The 15902-nt window shown below is 40.6% G+C and overlaps 2 protein-coding genes across 4 annotated transcripts; one reads left to right on the top strand and one right to left on the bottom strand.

Moving 5' to 3' along the window:
* Positions 1 to 461: 461 nt before the first annotated feature.
* On the bottom strand, positions 462 to 2779 carry LOC116602197 (protein NATD1). Its single transcript, XM_032363445.2, has 3 exons — positions 2583 to 2779; positions 2028 to 2137; positions 462 to 1228 (listed from the first exon to the last, which is right to left on the bottom strand). The coding sequence occupies exons 1-3, from the start codon at positions 2731 to 2733 to the stop codon at positions 1106 to 1108; spliced, it is 384 nt and encodes a 127-aa protein (XP_032219336.2). The 5' UTR covers positions 2734 to 2779; the 3' UTR covers positions 462 to 1105.
* A 264-nt stretch (positions 2780 to 3043) lies between these two features.
* On the top strand, positions 3044 to 15876 carry LOC5518672 (proprotein convertase subtilisin/kexin type 7). Of its 3 annotated transcripts, none has more exons than XM_048725237.1 (21): positions 3044 to 3693; positions 4230 to 4326; positions 4727 to 4764; positions 5319 to 5481; positions 5600 to 5690; positions 6504 to 6558; positions 7238 to 7376; positions 7584 to 7684; positions 8278 to 8390; positions 9135 to 9189; positions 9490 to 9597; positions 10178 to 10280; positions 10541 to 10593; positions 10678 to 10775; positions 10979 to 11073; positions 11968 to 12058; positions 12823 to 12937; positions 13808 to 13983; positions 14467 to 14710; positions 15015 to 15241; positions 15565 to 15876. In XM_048725237.1, exons 1-21 carry the CDS (start codon positions 3208 to 3210, stop codon positions 15575 to 15577), a joined length of 2661 nt encoding a protein of 886 aa, XP_048581194.1. In that variant the 5' UTR covers positions 3044 to 3207; the 3' UTR covers positions 15578 to 15876. The 3 variants fall into 3 exon arrangements, with proteins under 3 accessions (XP_048581194.1, XP_048581193.1, XP_048581195.1); XM_048725236.1 differs by having other exon boundaries at positions 15562 to 15876; XM_048725238.1 differs by lacking the exons at positions 4230 to 4326; positions 4727 to 4764 and having other exon boundaries at positions 15562 to 15876.
* The last annotated feature ends 26 nt before the right edge of the window (positions 15877 to 15902 follow it).

Genomic DNA, 15902 nt, shown 5'->3' with positions numbered 1-15902 from the left:
TTGCTTTCTTGTCTTTAGTATTGCACCATAATTTTTTATTTGCTGTAGATGCCATACTAAAATATCAAACTTTGTTGTTCAATTTCAGAAAAAAAATACATATCTTCCTCGCATCCCCCACACAATAGGAGTTGGGAAATTTTCAGTGTTTCTGCAAAACAAATCCATAGAAAGGATGATTCATCTGAGAAATTAACCTCCTCCATAAAAATTGAGGGATTTCTAAATTCTTATCAGCCTACTCCTCACTACATGATGCAGAACTTTATAGCAGGCCATGCAAGAAAAAAAGAAAATATTTGGGGGGGGGGGGGGTGCACAGCTATGCCAATACTTTATATTTTTTTTATAATTTTTTTTTTGGGGGGGGGGCACATGCCCCCAGTGCACCACCCCCTCTCTATGGCCCTGTGATGTTCTGTTGGATGGCTTCAAACAAAACAATAATGTAAACAATTGCATTACTGATGCCCCACTTTATTCAGAGGAAAACATTTCCTGTGAAGTGATACACAAAAAATTAAACAAAACCTTCAGGTGTGCAGCAATTAAGATACAGTATCATGGTTGGGAGTTAGGGAAACTGTATCGAATCTCCTTAAAGTGCAAGAAAAGCCAATAGATGATAGCCATATGTAGTGAAAAAACAACAACACCACAAAAATTTTGTGACTGCTTCAAATTTTGAAACTTTCTAGTCCACAAAAAAATTAAAGTGTGAAAAAATCAGTACATAGACTATGTAAGTGTAGGACTCTAGCAACTTGAAAGGAGTGATGACATAGAAACCAGGCTATTTCTGTTTTGTAAGATGAGCTCTGCCCTGTAACTAGCATGCTCTGGAATGTACTGAACTTTTGTGGGTGCCACAGTACTTGAAGAAGAAATCATTCTCTTTCAGTGACAGTTCTTTGGGACTTTTGCTCTCATTACTTGGACCATAAAAGAGACGTTCTTGACATGTAATTCTGTTGGCATTACTTGAGAGAGACACTTACTCTGCCCAAATGTGGTTGGAAACATTTCCGAGATGTACCTTTGTTTAGTTGGGAGACTACATATAATTCTGTGTATCATAATCAGTGATGATTGCCTTCTTTAGGTGTTACTTGGGAGGTAGGCTTCTCTCGGTGTATTCTGGTAATGGATGTTCTAAAATGTACTTTTGTAGGTATGTACAGGTAGCACGAAACTTTAGGTTATTCTCAACAGTGAAGTCAAATGCAGCCTGAAAAAAGAAAATTGATTGATTTAGGTGACAGGCGGGGACATTTTAATACTAGTGCTATAGTAGGACAGATGGAATAGCAATAAAAAGACACATAAACTTGTGAGAAGCTTAAAAAGCTTTGTTTGGCAAATCAAAGCATTGAAAATGTTATTATTTTTTGGTTGGCTTCTACCCATATACAGAACCTGAAAATAACATTTTTATTCTTAAGTTCCCCCCCTCGTCTATATTAACAGAATAGGGGGGCATATTAATGACTATTCCCCTGACCTCTAGTGAAATATTTTGCAGCAAATGTCAGATGCATATCACTATAGGATGGATTTCGTTACCATAGCAACACGAAAGAAAGAAAAGGGACATTTAGAGGTGAATTAAACATAAAGTAATTCCCTTTTATCTCTTATTCTAGACATCTGTCGAAGAGTACTATAAGACCCTTACCCAGGATTTTTCTTGGGGGGGCGGGGGGTGCGAAATCCGAAAATGTGGACCTAAATTTTATGGGGGGTGGGGGGGGAGTTCTCTGATAAAAATCTAACCACCTCCAAAAGACCAAAAAATAATTTTTTTATTTCTTTCCAGTATTTCCACGTGACGTTTATTGTCGGATTTGGCTACATACCAGAGTGATCTAGCTTATGATTTATAGTTTCGTATACAAATAGCACGTCTATTGAGAACAAAAAGTGGACTTTCGGCCATTGTGGGGGTGCGTTTGCACCCCCCTGGGTACAGGCCTGATTATTCATATTTTCAATCCACAAATTGCAACTGATGTAAACTTCAGGCTTACCTTGGCTAAGTGCGCGGCTATACCATGCCCTCTGTGACTTACAGGCACCTCTGTATGCCACATATTTAGTATGTCACTGCCTTCTTTTTCATATTCTAAAATGGCTTTCTCTGAAAATCAATAACATGTTATCAAGCGTGACTAATGTTATTGATGACACACATGTTTGGGCACAAACATGTAGTGGTAGAAATTTTCAGATAAGGCTTCAGTTCCACTCTAAAATATTAGTTTTCTGGTGTACAGTTTTAGTGTAAGGAGGATAGGAAAATCGCAAAGTGGAAGGATGGTTGACAATCACTTAATAAGAAATTATTACCCACTTTTAGCAGGTAAGGGGGGAGGACACCATGCGCACCCCGCTAGCTGCGCACCCTGACACTACAGATTCATCCTTTCAAGAATGTTCCTTTAAACATTCAACTGAAGAGTATATAAAAGCAGATGAGTACAAAATATAGATCAAAATGACTCATCGAGGTTGACAAGAACAACTTGGAATCGTCAATCGGTGTAAATTATCATACGTGACTTGTGTACAATTGTCCAACTAACCATTTCCGAGTGTTATAAAGAAAGCCTTCGCTTCGTCGCAGTGCTGTACTTGATAGCTGCTCATAATTGAGTACCTAGCGGACGATGTGCTACGAAGCCCTCTGTATATCGATCGTAAGCTGCTTGGGGCTCGCAGCGAAGACAACCACATTACACGAGCAAGGGCTTTTTTTTTAGATCCACATCACAGAGACACTGATTTGGATAACCGCTGAATTAGCTCAAGGCTCAAGTTTCGGGACTCCTGTGTCCCAGTTACGAAATATTTATCTGTTCTCTGTTTTCTGATGGACTAATTGATAATTTTATTGCAACTTGACAATACATGCATGTAGTTCTATATTACAGGATTTATTTGCAATCGATAAGAGAAAAATCCATCCACAGTTGAAGTCTGAAAAAGTGTTTTCTCCTTCTTCCGGTAAGGCTTCCCCCTACATCACACTTCCGGTTTCATACAATGCCAGGCCGGGTTACTTTTTTGTATTGAAGCAAAATGGCGGGTGGAGAGTCGAGGAGTTTTGTCTTTAGAACGCGATAATATCTAACGCTATTCCTATGACTACGGAACAGGGAAGCTGACGGCTGTTTGGGGATTTGTAGCAGGGTCTTTTTGCCAGTTGTTATGGTCGTTTCAAGTCAAAGATGGCGGAATATATGGCGTTTTCTTGTCGTCTTTTCTTGGGCTTTGGATTATACCGCTTGCCAAGTGGACAGTAAATTCTACACTTTTGTTAATCCTAGTAATTTTATATCTTTATATAATGTCTCAAACTATGAATTATCATCTTCCTGGGCTATAAAGATCCCCGTTACAGATGGCATGAATGGAAAGACAATAGACGCGCTGGCCGATCGGATAGCACATGAGGCCGGTTTAACGAACAGAGGTCAGATCGGTGGTCTCACCGGACACTACCTGTTTCTTCACGAATCGTTCACTAACAAGAGCGCGATAGACCGCGAAGAATTGAACATAGTACATCGAGCAATATCAAATTTATTAAGGAATCATCCCAATATAATATGGTCAAGACAAGAGGTTGTCCGGAAAAGACATCGACGCAGTCTTCAGTTTAAAGATCAATACTTTCCTAGCCAATGGCACTTGGTAAGACTAACATTAGCTTTCTGAATTATTGATATCTCCACTGTTCTTTTTGTCTTTGTATCGTATGCAGAGAGGTTTCGTGGTTTATATCCATGGCTGACTAGTTTTGAAGCATTAAGAAATATCAATTAACTTTCTCTTATATCTGAGTTGAACTCTTTAGAGAATCAAATGTTGAAACCATTCTTTTTCTAGACAAATAAACCTATTTTAATATAGTCAATTTAAAAGCCTTCCTCTTCAGCCCTTTCATGATGTATATTAAAATTAAAATTGATGGAGTAATGTTCAAAAAGAACCTTTAAAGATATTCACCCTCCATCCATTGGTATCTAATATCCATGGCATATACAGTAGAAAAAGCCTTGTCTTCATATATGTAGCCTTCGTTTTATTTTATGCTTCTTAAAGATTCACTATTAACTGACCTAAAATGTATTGTATTATTATTGCTTTTATCAAAAACTTTTTCATTACTCTAAGACTGTATCAAATTTAAAGAACTCTCGAACTCGAACTTATCTTTTCTTTACCAGGATAACCTTAGATACGTAGGGCATGACATTAATGTGACAGGAGTATGGGAAAACAATATTACTGGACAAGGTGTTGTTGTGTCTGTTATTGATGATGGTAAGTGCACTGATATCTTAAAAGGTATGGCACTGAAAAAGGCCAATATTCACATTTAAAACTGACTCATCTTAAACAAAAATAGCAACAACAAAACAATTGTTTTGTGCAAATAATATTTCACTATGAACAGTTGATAAAGTCAATGACCTTCCATTTCAACATTCATTTCCTGAACAATGCGGAATCTTGAAAAGCATCTATTCTTATCAGCTTATCCAATGGAGTGATGTAGTTTTAATGTATCAAATTTGATCATGGATACTGTAATTTCTTTACAGCCTTATTGCTACAAACTTGTTGTATTCCAAATGTAAACTAATTACAAGTGGTACAAAAGTGTTTTTTTCAGCATTCCAATTTAAGAATAAAATATAAAATAAAATTCACCCTGTTCTAGGTGTGGAGTGGACCAATCCAGATATCCTTGATAACTATGTAAGTAAATAACCAGCTTAAAAGTCTAAAGTTGATCATATTACACACAACTGTATATATTCTTCAAATGAAATCAGTGTCTGAAATGTGCATACTACTAAATGGTGCCATTGTGAATAAATGTACATCAGGACATGGCATAATCATTCAAGTTATAAAAGGTCTTGTCAATAAAGACTTTGATTATCGCATGGTTAACTTTCTTTGTCCACAATACTGGGCTCTGCATTATAAAATGGTATTTAAATTTATATAATTCTCTAAAACCTTCCAAATAGTCCAATCTTTATTTAAGTAGTCCATAATAAAGTATGATATTCAGTAAGTGAATAAAAAAAATCTGTTCTACAGATAAAAGCTGTCAAAAAAATTATGGCCAACACGGTCAGGGCTCTTCCTGTGATGAAAGTAGAACATACTGCATGTAGTTGATGGTTTCATCTAGTGATTGGTGTATTATTATGGCCAACACGGTCAGGGCTCTTCCTGTGATGAAAGTAGAACACACTGCATGTGGTTGTTGGTTTCATCTAGTGATTGGTGTATTATTTCAGTCTCCTGAAGGGAGCTGGGACATCAACTCCAATGACGAGGATCCTATGCCAAGAGCTGATGATGCAGGGCTTAACCACCATGGGACACGCTGTGCTGGGGAGATCGCCGCTGTGCCTAATACATACTGTGCTGTTGGAGTAGCCTATGGCGCCAAGGTTTCAGGTAATTATTTTCTTGTTGAGCTATTTTACAATAAGCTCTCTTTTCAACACTAAGAAAAGCTAAGAAATGCCCTGTGGCATTCATTATACATTTATACATGGTTTATCTGTTATTTTAGGGGTGCGTATTCTTGATGGCCCCATGACAGACAGCTTGGAGGCAATGGCCTTCAACACCAAGATGCATGTCAATGACATATATAGCTGCAGGTGAAAACCTTAATTGACCCCTCACATACAGCTAGCTTAAACCCTGCTCAATAATCTGTGCCCTTATACCCTACTCTATCTGCTGGTTGCCCTTTTCTGCATCTCACAAACCCTTGCAGGACTTCCATAAAAACGATTAAAAAAACAGATGAAGTATAAGATTGTCAGCAAAGTCAATTTCAACCCTAAGGGACAGCACTTTGAGTGTGGTCAACAGCAATTCTTATCCCGAAGAGATGTATGATGTATTTCTAAATCTAAGATAGAACTAAAGGCATTATAAATATTCCTGAATTTTATTGTGGTCCTCTTCATGTGGTCCTTCACATCAAGCACAACTCTTTTCCAACAACTTTAAAAGTGCTGTCATCTAGTCTTCAATCCCTGTACTGTAGTTATTGGATAGATGATCTATAGGGTGAGACTCCCCTTTGAACACCCTAAAAGGGATGGCAGCTGGTAGAATTTTATACCCTAAATATCTACTTAATAAACATTTTATACCCTATAATATAAGAAAAACACCCCTATTTACTTTTATAGAGAGTCCCCCAGCAGGCTCAACAGTGCATCTTACTGTACTAACTAATTGTCTAATTGCTTAGACATTATGTACTGTGTGCACATGGCCTATATGCCCTGTATTGTATTAAATTCGCAGTAATTGGGCAAGGAATTTGAATGGGGGCCAATCAAACTTAGAAAAATGTAGGAAAGCACAAAATTTCCTTCTGTCATATGTCTTACATGTTGATATCCTTTCTTTAAATCCTGGCTCCGCCCTCAATGTGTGACATTGTTTCATGTTTTCAGCTGGGGGCCTGATGATAATGGCAAGACTGTGGATGGCCCTCATCAACTTGCACAGGTAAGTGTTTGTCAAATCTTTTGTTATCAGGTCCTCTGGCTGTGTCTTTAACAACACAATATACTTCACATCACTAGCAGAATATATTACCAAGTCCTTTGGGGTCAGAGTGTCTGCAAAGATCTCCAAAAACTTTATTTGTTTTTGAATCATATCTACAGTATTTCCTGTAAAGGAAATGATGTGTGGCATGTGCACAGTAAAAAGCAATAAGGTCATCTCCAGAGACCAGTCAGGGGAGTTTTAATTGTTTAGCATTGTAAAAAATAATGCAGTTAACACATAGATTCCCCCTTCCACCTGCTTCAATTTTTTGCAGCAAACACCAACTTATCAGACTTATATTCTTTGTTATGCTATACCCTTTACTTGGCAACTCTAACTCTCTATGTTTAGACACAGCTGTGGCATCAAACTTATTATTATTTGTTATGCCATACCCCATCCAGGCAACTCTAACTCTCTATGACTAGAAACAGCTATGGCATCAAACTTATTATTTGTTATGCCATACCCCATCCAGGCAACTCTAACTCTCTATGTCTAGAAACAGCTATGGCATCAAACTTATTATTATTTGTTATGCCATACCCCATCCAGGCAACTCTAACTCTCTATGTCTAGAAACAGCTATGGCAACAGAGCCTTATTATTATTTGTTATGCTATACCCCGTCCAGGCCGCTCTTGCTCATGGTGTCCTTGCTGGTCGGCATGGCTATGGCAGCATTTTTGTGGTTGCATCTGGTAACGGTGGACACTTTAAAGATAACTGCAATTTCGATGGCTATGCAAACTCCATTTACACGGTCACCATTGGTAAGTGATGCTTGTTTTCTGTTTAAAGATGGGCATGATGGTCATTATGTGTGCAAAGTAAGATACAACTGTAGTTTTTGCCATCAACCTTTACTGTCTGCCTCTCGCTCGTCATGAGCTAACAATTATTATGTCAGCGCAACGTCTTTGTTTTCAATCCTGCGTCGGTCTTTTCTGGGAGCCCACATCGTCATGTATGGTTTTCAGGAGCTATCGATGAGCTGGGAGACATGCCGTACTATGCTGAGCATTGTGCCGCCATGTTGGCTGTCACGTATAGCAGCGGACAAGGCATGCAGCGTAACATTGTGAGTAATATGGTCTTACTGTATCTATACCCATGTTAACATGCAGTCTTCACTATTACCATCCCCATGCTAAAACATAGTCCTCCCTACTGTATATGTATACCCATCCCTGTATATAACCATGCTCTACAGTACAGCCTGGAAGTAACAGCGTCGCATGTTTTTTTGCGTATAGTGTAGAGATTAGTGCATGCACATTTTTTGCGTTTAAAAAGCTGAGTGTACTCACGATCAATGCGTGTAGTTTCCCTTTGTTATGCAGGAATGTTGGCTATTGTTGGTAAGAATTTAATGCAGGGAGAACTATTAATAATACTGAAAATACTTTCATTTTATGATGTCTCCTCTATAACCATGTTGCCATATACCTGATATTGTGTTTGGTTCTCAGCCTTTCACTTGAAATTATTTTGAAGTGTCTGTTAGTACATCTCTCCTCTTGCAAAAAGAGAGCTGCAGCGATATTGTAAAAGCGGACACCTTTGAATTTGCATTGACTTCCTAAACACGCTTTACAAACTTTTCAGCGGAAGAGCCACACATCCCAAGAGCCCTCCCTCTTCATTTATATTGGTTCTGTACGTTTTTTGTAGGTCACCACGGATTGGCGGCTGGGGACTGGTACCGGGTGTACAGACAAGCACACAGGCACATCAGCAGCCGCGCCTCTCGCCGCGGGAATGATCGCACTTATGCTACAAGCACGGTTAGTACACGGCCTATCATTAAACACGGTTATGCCTGGTGCACACTGGTGACATAACAACATAAGCGCACGCACTCTTTTAACTCCGACATAACGACATGGACATAATGACATAAAAGAAAGAAAAAAAACACTCTATTTTTTTTTATGTCGAACTGTTGAACTGTTGAACATATGAACATAACAGTGCACGTGCCTATGTCGTTATGTCACTTGTGTGAACCAGGCATTACTCGCGCTATACCCTGTGAATGATTGTACTGATGTAACAAGCACGTTCAGTACACACGTGTTACTGTACTTAAGCTACTGTATACTGCGGGGATTATCACCCCATACTACAACCACGTCAGTGCCATCACATCACAAACATTTTCTTCAGATGTTATGTTGTTCTTGTAACGCTGCTTCGAAATATAATAGGCAAAGACGGTTAAGTGGGCCCACTGTTCACACCAGGATCCTCCGTATGTTGTTATGTCGCTACCAGGCTGAAAAATCTATTAGAAAAACAAATTTGAAGTATATCCAGGAGGGCTTGCTAAGAGGAGGCCAAGTAATGCACGGTACTGAAAAGTTCCTGACCCCCCCCCCCCCCCCCCCTTGATGATGGGACTCAAGCTTGATAACCCTAGTATCAGGCGATTTATCGGGAACTTTATAGGGAACGATAAAAGGGCCTGAAACCTGGGCTTCAAGCTTGAAGGAACAGGAGGGACGTCTGATGTTGTATCTTGGTTTCAGGCCTTGTCTCACTTGGCGGGATGTCCAGCATGTTATCGCTATTACTGCTGTCAAGGTAGCACCTATGTTTTGTTTCTTATTAATGTCACTCTCTTACTCCGTCCTTTCTCTCCCTCTTTTCTGATCGTCGCGGCGTTGTGTTATATTTATTGTCTTCATCTGATCATCGTCACCATTACCATCATCTTCATAGCCATCATTTTCATGAACGCCATCTGCATCGTCACCTTCGCCACGACCACCATCATCATCATCATCATCATCATCATCATTGTATAGAGTTAAATAATCTCTCAGTAACCTCTTTAAACTTTTGTTTCGTTTAATTCTAATTTGTTGTTTGCTTTAACGCTAGCACGACGTCGACGATGACGATTACCATAGCAACGGAGCAAACTACCATCACAGCCACAAATACGGCTTTGGCGTGATGGACTCATGGCGCATTGTCAACACCGCAAAGGTAAATATGTTTGTATGTATACAAATACGGCTTTGGCGTGATGGACTCATGGCGCCTTATCAACAACGCAAAATTAAAGATTTTTGTATTTCTGTACTGCCATTAAGTTGGTGTTACACGAGAAAACATGCAAGAAAAACTTTTCGTGATACATGTATCGTAGAAAGTTTTTGACTGTGTAACATATCGCGCAAAAACTCTTTCCGCGCATCATTACACTCAACAATATGTTGCTTGTTTTTGAACCCGCTTCAAAAGCATGCAACACAGAATGACGAATATCTGGACAGTTATTCCGTGTAACATTTGTTCCGCAACATGTCAGAATGGATACGATACAACGTATCGCGAAAAGTTTTTGTTGCATGTTATCCCGTGTAACACCATTGTTAGTGTCGTGGGAACACGCTACCGATATCCACAAAAAAAAATTATAACGCATGGCATATATAATCATATTGTATTGCACAAAAACTTTTGATTTTATACCCGTTTTCCGAGAAGTCTCATTTCACAAATTGCCCAAGTGCATCCGACTAGCTGCTGGAATCTTTGCTAATTGTGTTTTTGCGTATGTCAGGTTTGGAGGGGCGTGCCTTGGATGACGTCATGGTCATCACCTGTCATTCACGTCAATCGAGCCATTCCGGCTGCCACCAACAAGCTCGTGCAGAAATATACTGGTCAGCGGTTACCTGACGAAACAGTACACGACATAAATTGTAGCTTGGTCATTTTCACGGCTAGTCTTGAAATAAATAGCCATATTAATGTAATACTTTCACCGGATATGATGCTTTTATTGTTTTACATCATCAAATTTTATTGTTTTACATGATCAAAGTCTGTGCCTTTATGGAGATTGTTCCCCATAATGTGCTAGCTCAGATATATGTAACGATTATTTGTACTGAGCCCTTTTGCATTATTTTATTTGGTTTAGTTTCCAAGCAAAGTGTGATGGAAGTTGTGACATTGGAGCACGTGACCGTGACGGTAAATTCCGTATGCATTAGCACATGTTCGCCACGTGTTGCCAAATGACTAGCTAATGAACTACGTACCCATCATGTTATTTAGGTCAATATCCATCACCGTTACCGTGGTAACCTTATTGTCAACTTAGTGTCGCCCCAGGGCACCACATCCAAGCTCGCCACAGCAAGGCATCATGACAGGTAACTGGCAGGAGTGGAGATTGATATGTTCTGTGTGCACTCGTATTGCCACGTTATTGGAAGATGTTATTGGCCATACATACACCATTTTTCGTGTTGCTAAAGATGTTGTCGGGCTGTTTGCGCAATGTGGTGCTGTGTGCACGAAACGTTTTGCTGATTCTAAGATGGAATTCTCTTCTCACCACCATGTTTTGATTTAGGTCTTCTGATGGCTTAAATGACTGGACTTTTTCCACCGTGAGAAACTGGGGCGAGAGTCCTGTCGGGACCTGGCAGCTCGTTGTCATAGATAACGGTAAGTCACGTGACGTCACGTGATTAGTAATGCCGTGTCAACAGCACTTGTGCCTTATCACTGTTCGAAGCGTAACGCCACGTGAGATTTGAACTAATTGTAACTCTTTGTTCCGTGCTATCACATAAATCTCGTGCATTATGTCACGTAAGTTAGTTGTGCTGTCACGTGAGTGTCCCGTGATGTCGTCACGTTAGTAAGACTTTGCGTCCTGCTATCATGTCACGTGAGTGCCTCGTGGCGCTGTCACGTTAGTAACACTTTGCGTCCTGCTATCATGTCACGTGAGTGCCTCGTGGCGCTGTCACGTTAGTAACACTTTGCGTCCTGCTATCATGTCACGTGAGTGCCTCGTGATGTCGTCACGTGAATGTCTCGTGGCGCTGTCACGTTAGTAACACTTTGCATCCTGAAATCATGCCACGTAAGTACCTTGTGATGTCGTCACGTTAGTAACACTGCATCCTGTAATCATGTCACGTGAGTGCCTCGTGGCGCTGTCACGTTAGTAACACGTCATTATGTCATGTCAGTGATGTCGTCACGCAAGTACCCTGTAACGCTCTAGTTTCTCTATGTACTGTATTGTCACGCAAGTACCCTGTCACGCTCTAGTTTCTCTATGTACTGTATCGTCACGCAAGTACCCTGTAACGCTCTAGTTTCTCTATGTACTGTATCGTCAGGCAAGTACCCTGTAACGCTCTAGTTTCTCTATGTACTGTATCGTCACGCAAGTACCCTGCAACGCTGTAGTTTCTCTATGTACTGTACCGTCACGTTACTTGCAATGGTAGGTAAGCAACTAGTGACGACTCGTAAAAATGCCACTTCATGCTATTCTCTTCCTGTGATTGGCTCATGCTATTCTCTTCATGTGATTTGCTCTCCTAGGCAATGATATCGCTCGTGGATTCGTGAAGACGTGGAGGGTGACGCTGTACGGCTCGTCTATGACGCCGGCGGAGATCCGCCGCAGACAAAGGTAAGTTACTTAGTAACACACATAACCAGTATTTTTTTAACGTAACCTTTGCTTAGCGTTACTATTGCTATGCCGTGTGACGACTCTTGATCAAGCGTTACTATTGCCATGCCGTGAGACGACCCCTGATCAAGCGTTTCTATTGCTATGCCGTGTGACGACCCCTGATCAAGCGTTACTATTGCCATGCCGTGTGACGACTCTTGATCAAGCGTTACTATTGCCATGCCGTGTGACGACTCTTGATCAAGCGTTACTATTGCCATGCCGTGTGACGACTCTTGATCAAGCGTTACCATTGGTATTCCTGTGGCCTAGTAAACCATGTCACATAAGGATCGACCATTAATATGCTTGTATTGAACCACGTCACGTAACGGATCTTAAAGGCGCATTGTCACCAGTTTACCTCCGGTCGATTACGTAAAACTATCCGATGATTTTTTAACGGAAAACGCGAAAAATATTTCAAAATATTGAGAGTAGTGTGTCTATTGGAAGTTTATTTGAGGATGTGATTGATAATTTAGAGCGGATGGCCTGTTAAATATAACGGATTCTAAAAGATGCCATTGAACTTTTAACGGTTGAGGTTTCCATCTGACCTCCGGACGTAAACTGGTGACAATGCGGCTTTAAGAACGTTCCATTAATATGCTTGTAGCAAACCCATCACATGACGGATCTTGACTAAACGTCCCATTTATATGGTTGTATTAAACCACGTAACGTAAGGGATCTTGACTAAACTAGTATGCTTGTAGAATGGTCGAAGAGGCAAGTAGTGGCAAGTTCTTACATAATCCGACCATCCCATCGTGCCCACCGCTACCAGAGGACATGAAAACGGAAGAGGGTCTTTCCGAAAGAATGCTAAAGGTCGGTAGAAACCTCTTTACCCTGCGTGCAAGTACTGCAAGTGACCTAGATTCTATAACAAGCGTGACAAGTGATCTCGGTCTTTTAAAGAGCGTGACAAGTGATCTCGTTTTTTTAACGAGCATGAGAAGTGGTATAGATTTTATAACGAGCGTGACAAGTGTTATAGATTTTATAACGAGCGTGACAAGTGATCACGGCTTATTAACGAACGTGACACAAGTGATCACGGCTTATTAACGAACGTGACAAATGGTATAGATTTTATAACGAGCGTGACAAGTGATCTCGGTTTTTTAACGAACTTTACAAGTGATATAGATTTAATAACGAGCGTGACAAGTGATATAAATTTAATAACGAGCGTGACAAGTGATATAGATTTAATAACGAGCGTGACAAGTGATATAGATTTAATAACGAGCGTGACAAGTGATATAGATTTAATAACGAGCGTGACAAGTGATATAGATTTAATAACGAGCGTGACAAGTGATATAGATTTAATAACGAGCGTGACAAGTGATATAGATTTAATAACGAGCGTGACAAGTGATAGAGATTTCAGCAAGACCATGATGTATATCATGGTCTCTTGATATCAGTCATGTCAAGCATGACAGATGTCCCGGATTTCGTAACGAGCGTGACAAGTGATATAGATTTAATAACGAGCGTGACAAGTGATCCAGAGTTTATAAAAAGGGCGAAAAGTGATTCCGGTTTTCATCACACGCCAGTATTCATACACAGCATGCTGTTCCTGTCTGTCAGGGCCGAAGAACTTTACGCTTGATCCTGTATGATTGCGAGTGTTACATGTGATCTCGTTTTTAGTCCTAAGACGTTCACAGTCTTTTCTCCCGTTAGATCTTGCTGCTCTTCAGCGCGTTCTGTTTTCTGATCGCGTTCTACTACATATTGGACGTCGTATGTGACAGAAGTGAGGCCCACTCGCCCCAGCCTCCAAAAGAAATGGTACAAGAGGCCAAGCCCTCTCCCCTTATTCCAGCCAAACTAGACAAGGAAGACTGGAAGCGACTAAGGTATGTCAATAATTTTTGTATGGCAGTTTTATATTAGATATATATATTAAATTTATATTTGTGTATTATAAGTTTAAGGATCATATCAAGTCATTGGTTCTCTACATTATAAGTAAACCACTGGGGGTGGTTTTAAGCTTCGTGGACCGTGCAACACCGTATACAGTCTATTGAAATAACGTCGTCAGCCGGCTTCTACGCGTGTACGCGCGAAACCGGTGGACGACAACGTTTTGTCAATCGACTGTATGTTTGTATGTGAAACGCTGGTGCAGGTCTCTTGGTACTATCGTCAGTGACAATGCAAGCACATGAACTCGAATGGATTGGTGGATTTCTAGTGGACGATGTATGATATGACCAGTGTCACCAGCAGTTCTTCTATACGTGAAGTCTCTAATTGTTGACGGTCCAAAAAAAACATTTCCATATTGCCATAAATACCCCTTATCTGACGTCTCGTGTGCTCTGCTTTGTTCTTAGTCATATTCTTGAGCGCGGAAATCAGGACCAGAGGCGACCAAGCGACATGAACGGTGGCAGCGTCCAACGCAAGCCGTACCCCTGCAGCCCTAGTTACACCCCCTCCATGCGCGCCCCGCCCTGCACCCCGCAGGCAACAACCCCATCCGACCCCCCGCCAGACACCAAGAGGTATATCTCGCCCACTGAGGAGAGCAGGCGGATGCGAGATTTTGAGAAGCGGCTGAGATATGCCATGGAACAGGTGAGAGTAACAAGCGCATGTGCGTCTATCTGTCAGTCAAGCACCTTCGGAGCAAATCATGTTTCAGTTTCTAAGACATAATAAGTCTGTGGACTTATTATTGTCACCTCTGTCTCTAAATCAACGTATTTAACAATAACTTTTTTCATCGCGATGGAACGGTAAAGTGCATTAAGCATGTTTTGCGATGCTAAAAACCTTTAGTGAGATCATAGTGAGATTCCATTCTCTAAAGGGAGGTGCTTTAGATACGCGTATTGTATTACCCGGTGGGTTTAATCGATTTTCTCACATTATTCCACAGAGTCTATTGCTGCAGTCGAAGCAGATGAATGAGCTCGACGCGTTCCAGCAAGAGCTGGAGCAAGCACGAGAAGACACTCTATTATCACACGCGCTCCAACACAGCCGAGGCTACAGTAGCATAAGAAATAACGCAGGCTTGTCGCAGACTGTCGACAAGACAAGTGGTTCACGTTCACTTACCAAGCCTCTCAAAGGCATCCTGAAGAAGGGCAAGTCGTACCTAAGGTACTGGGTACAGAAGGAGGGAGATGGTGTCTAGCTGTGTGTAAAACAATGTGGGCTTTGTGATAATGGTATAGGGCTTATACTGTTAGATCTTGATCAGCGAAGGGGGGTGGAGAACCCAGACTCGAAACATAGTATCTTGTTGAAATCGATAGAGGCCTAGTGGGCGGAGACGGACTGTCATATAACTTAGCCACTCAATGCATTCACTCGAACTGCTCGGCGGCCCTGTGGGCCTTTGGCACAGTAAAAATGAGGTTCAAAGTAACTCATGTTCCTCACGTTCTCATTGACCTTTGTTTTTCTCTTTTTTTTCTCAGCAGTTCTTCAAGATAGCGACTGTGTGAGTGTCACAAATGCCAACACTTCTTGAGCCCATCAGTTCAAGGCAGTATCCCATTCACCCGGTTTATTCAATTCCCAAAAGTTACCTCTGCAGAAGTTTTCTATAAACGATTTTTACGTAAAAGAATAAATATGTATCGTCAAAGATACTTTTCAAAATATTTTCTGAAAAGCTATTTTGGCAAATAACAAATAACCTTTTTGAAGAAGTTAGGTAGCGTTTTTTAATTAATTTTTTTTAGGCTGTCAGCGAATATAATATCTGAAATTATTAAATCAATTTTGGCTGACTCTCAGTATTTGTGTCATGTTTAAA

This window comes from Nematostella vectensis, chromosome 3 (genome assembly GCF_932526225.1).
Source record: "Nematostella vectensis chromosome 3, jaNemVect1.1, whole genome shotgun sequence".
Taxonomy (NCBI): Eukaryota; Metazoa; Cnidaria; class Anthozoa; order Actiniaria; family Edwardsiidae; genus Nematostella; species Nematostella vectensis.
This window is presented reverse-complemented; position numbering and strand designations above follow the sequence as displayed.

Coding starts and splice junctions, on each gene's coding strand:
- LOC116602197 (XM_032363445.2), bottom strand. CDS start 2,733: ATGTGGTTGTCTTCGCTGCGAGCCCCAAGCAGCTTACGATCGATATAC. Junction 2,138..2,582: donor CTTTATAACACTCGGAAATG/GTTAGTTGGACA, acceptor ATTGATTTTCAG/AGAAAGCCATTTTAGAATAT. Junction 1,229..2,027: donor TAGCCGCGCACTTAGCCAAG/GTAAGCCTGAAG, acceptor TTCTTTTTTCAG/GCTGCATTTGACTTCACTGT.
- LOC5518672 (XM_048725236.1), top strand. CDS start 3,208: ATGGTCGTTTCAAGTCAAAGATGGCGGAATATATGGCGTTTTCTTGTC. Junction 5,482..5,599: donor CTATGGCGCCAAGGTTTCAG/GTAATTATTTTC, acceptor CTGTTATTTTAG/GGGTGCGTATTCTTGATGGC. Junction 13,984..14,466: donor GAAGACTGGAAGCGACTAAG/GTATGTCAATAA, acceptor CTTTGTTCTTAG/TCATATTCTTGAGCGCGGAA.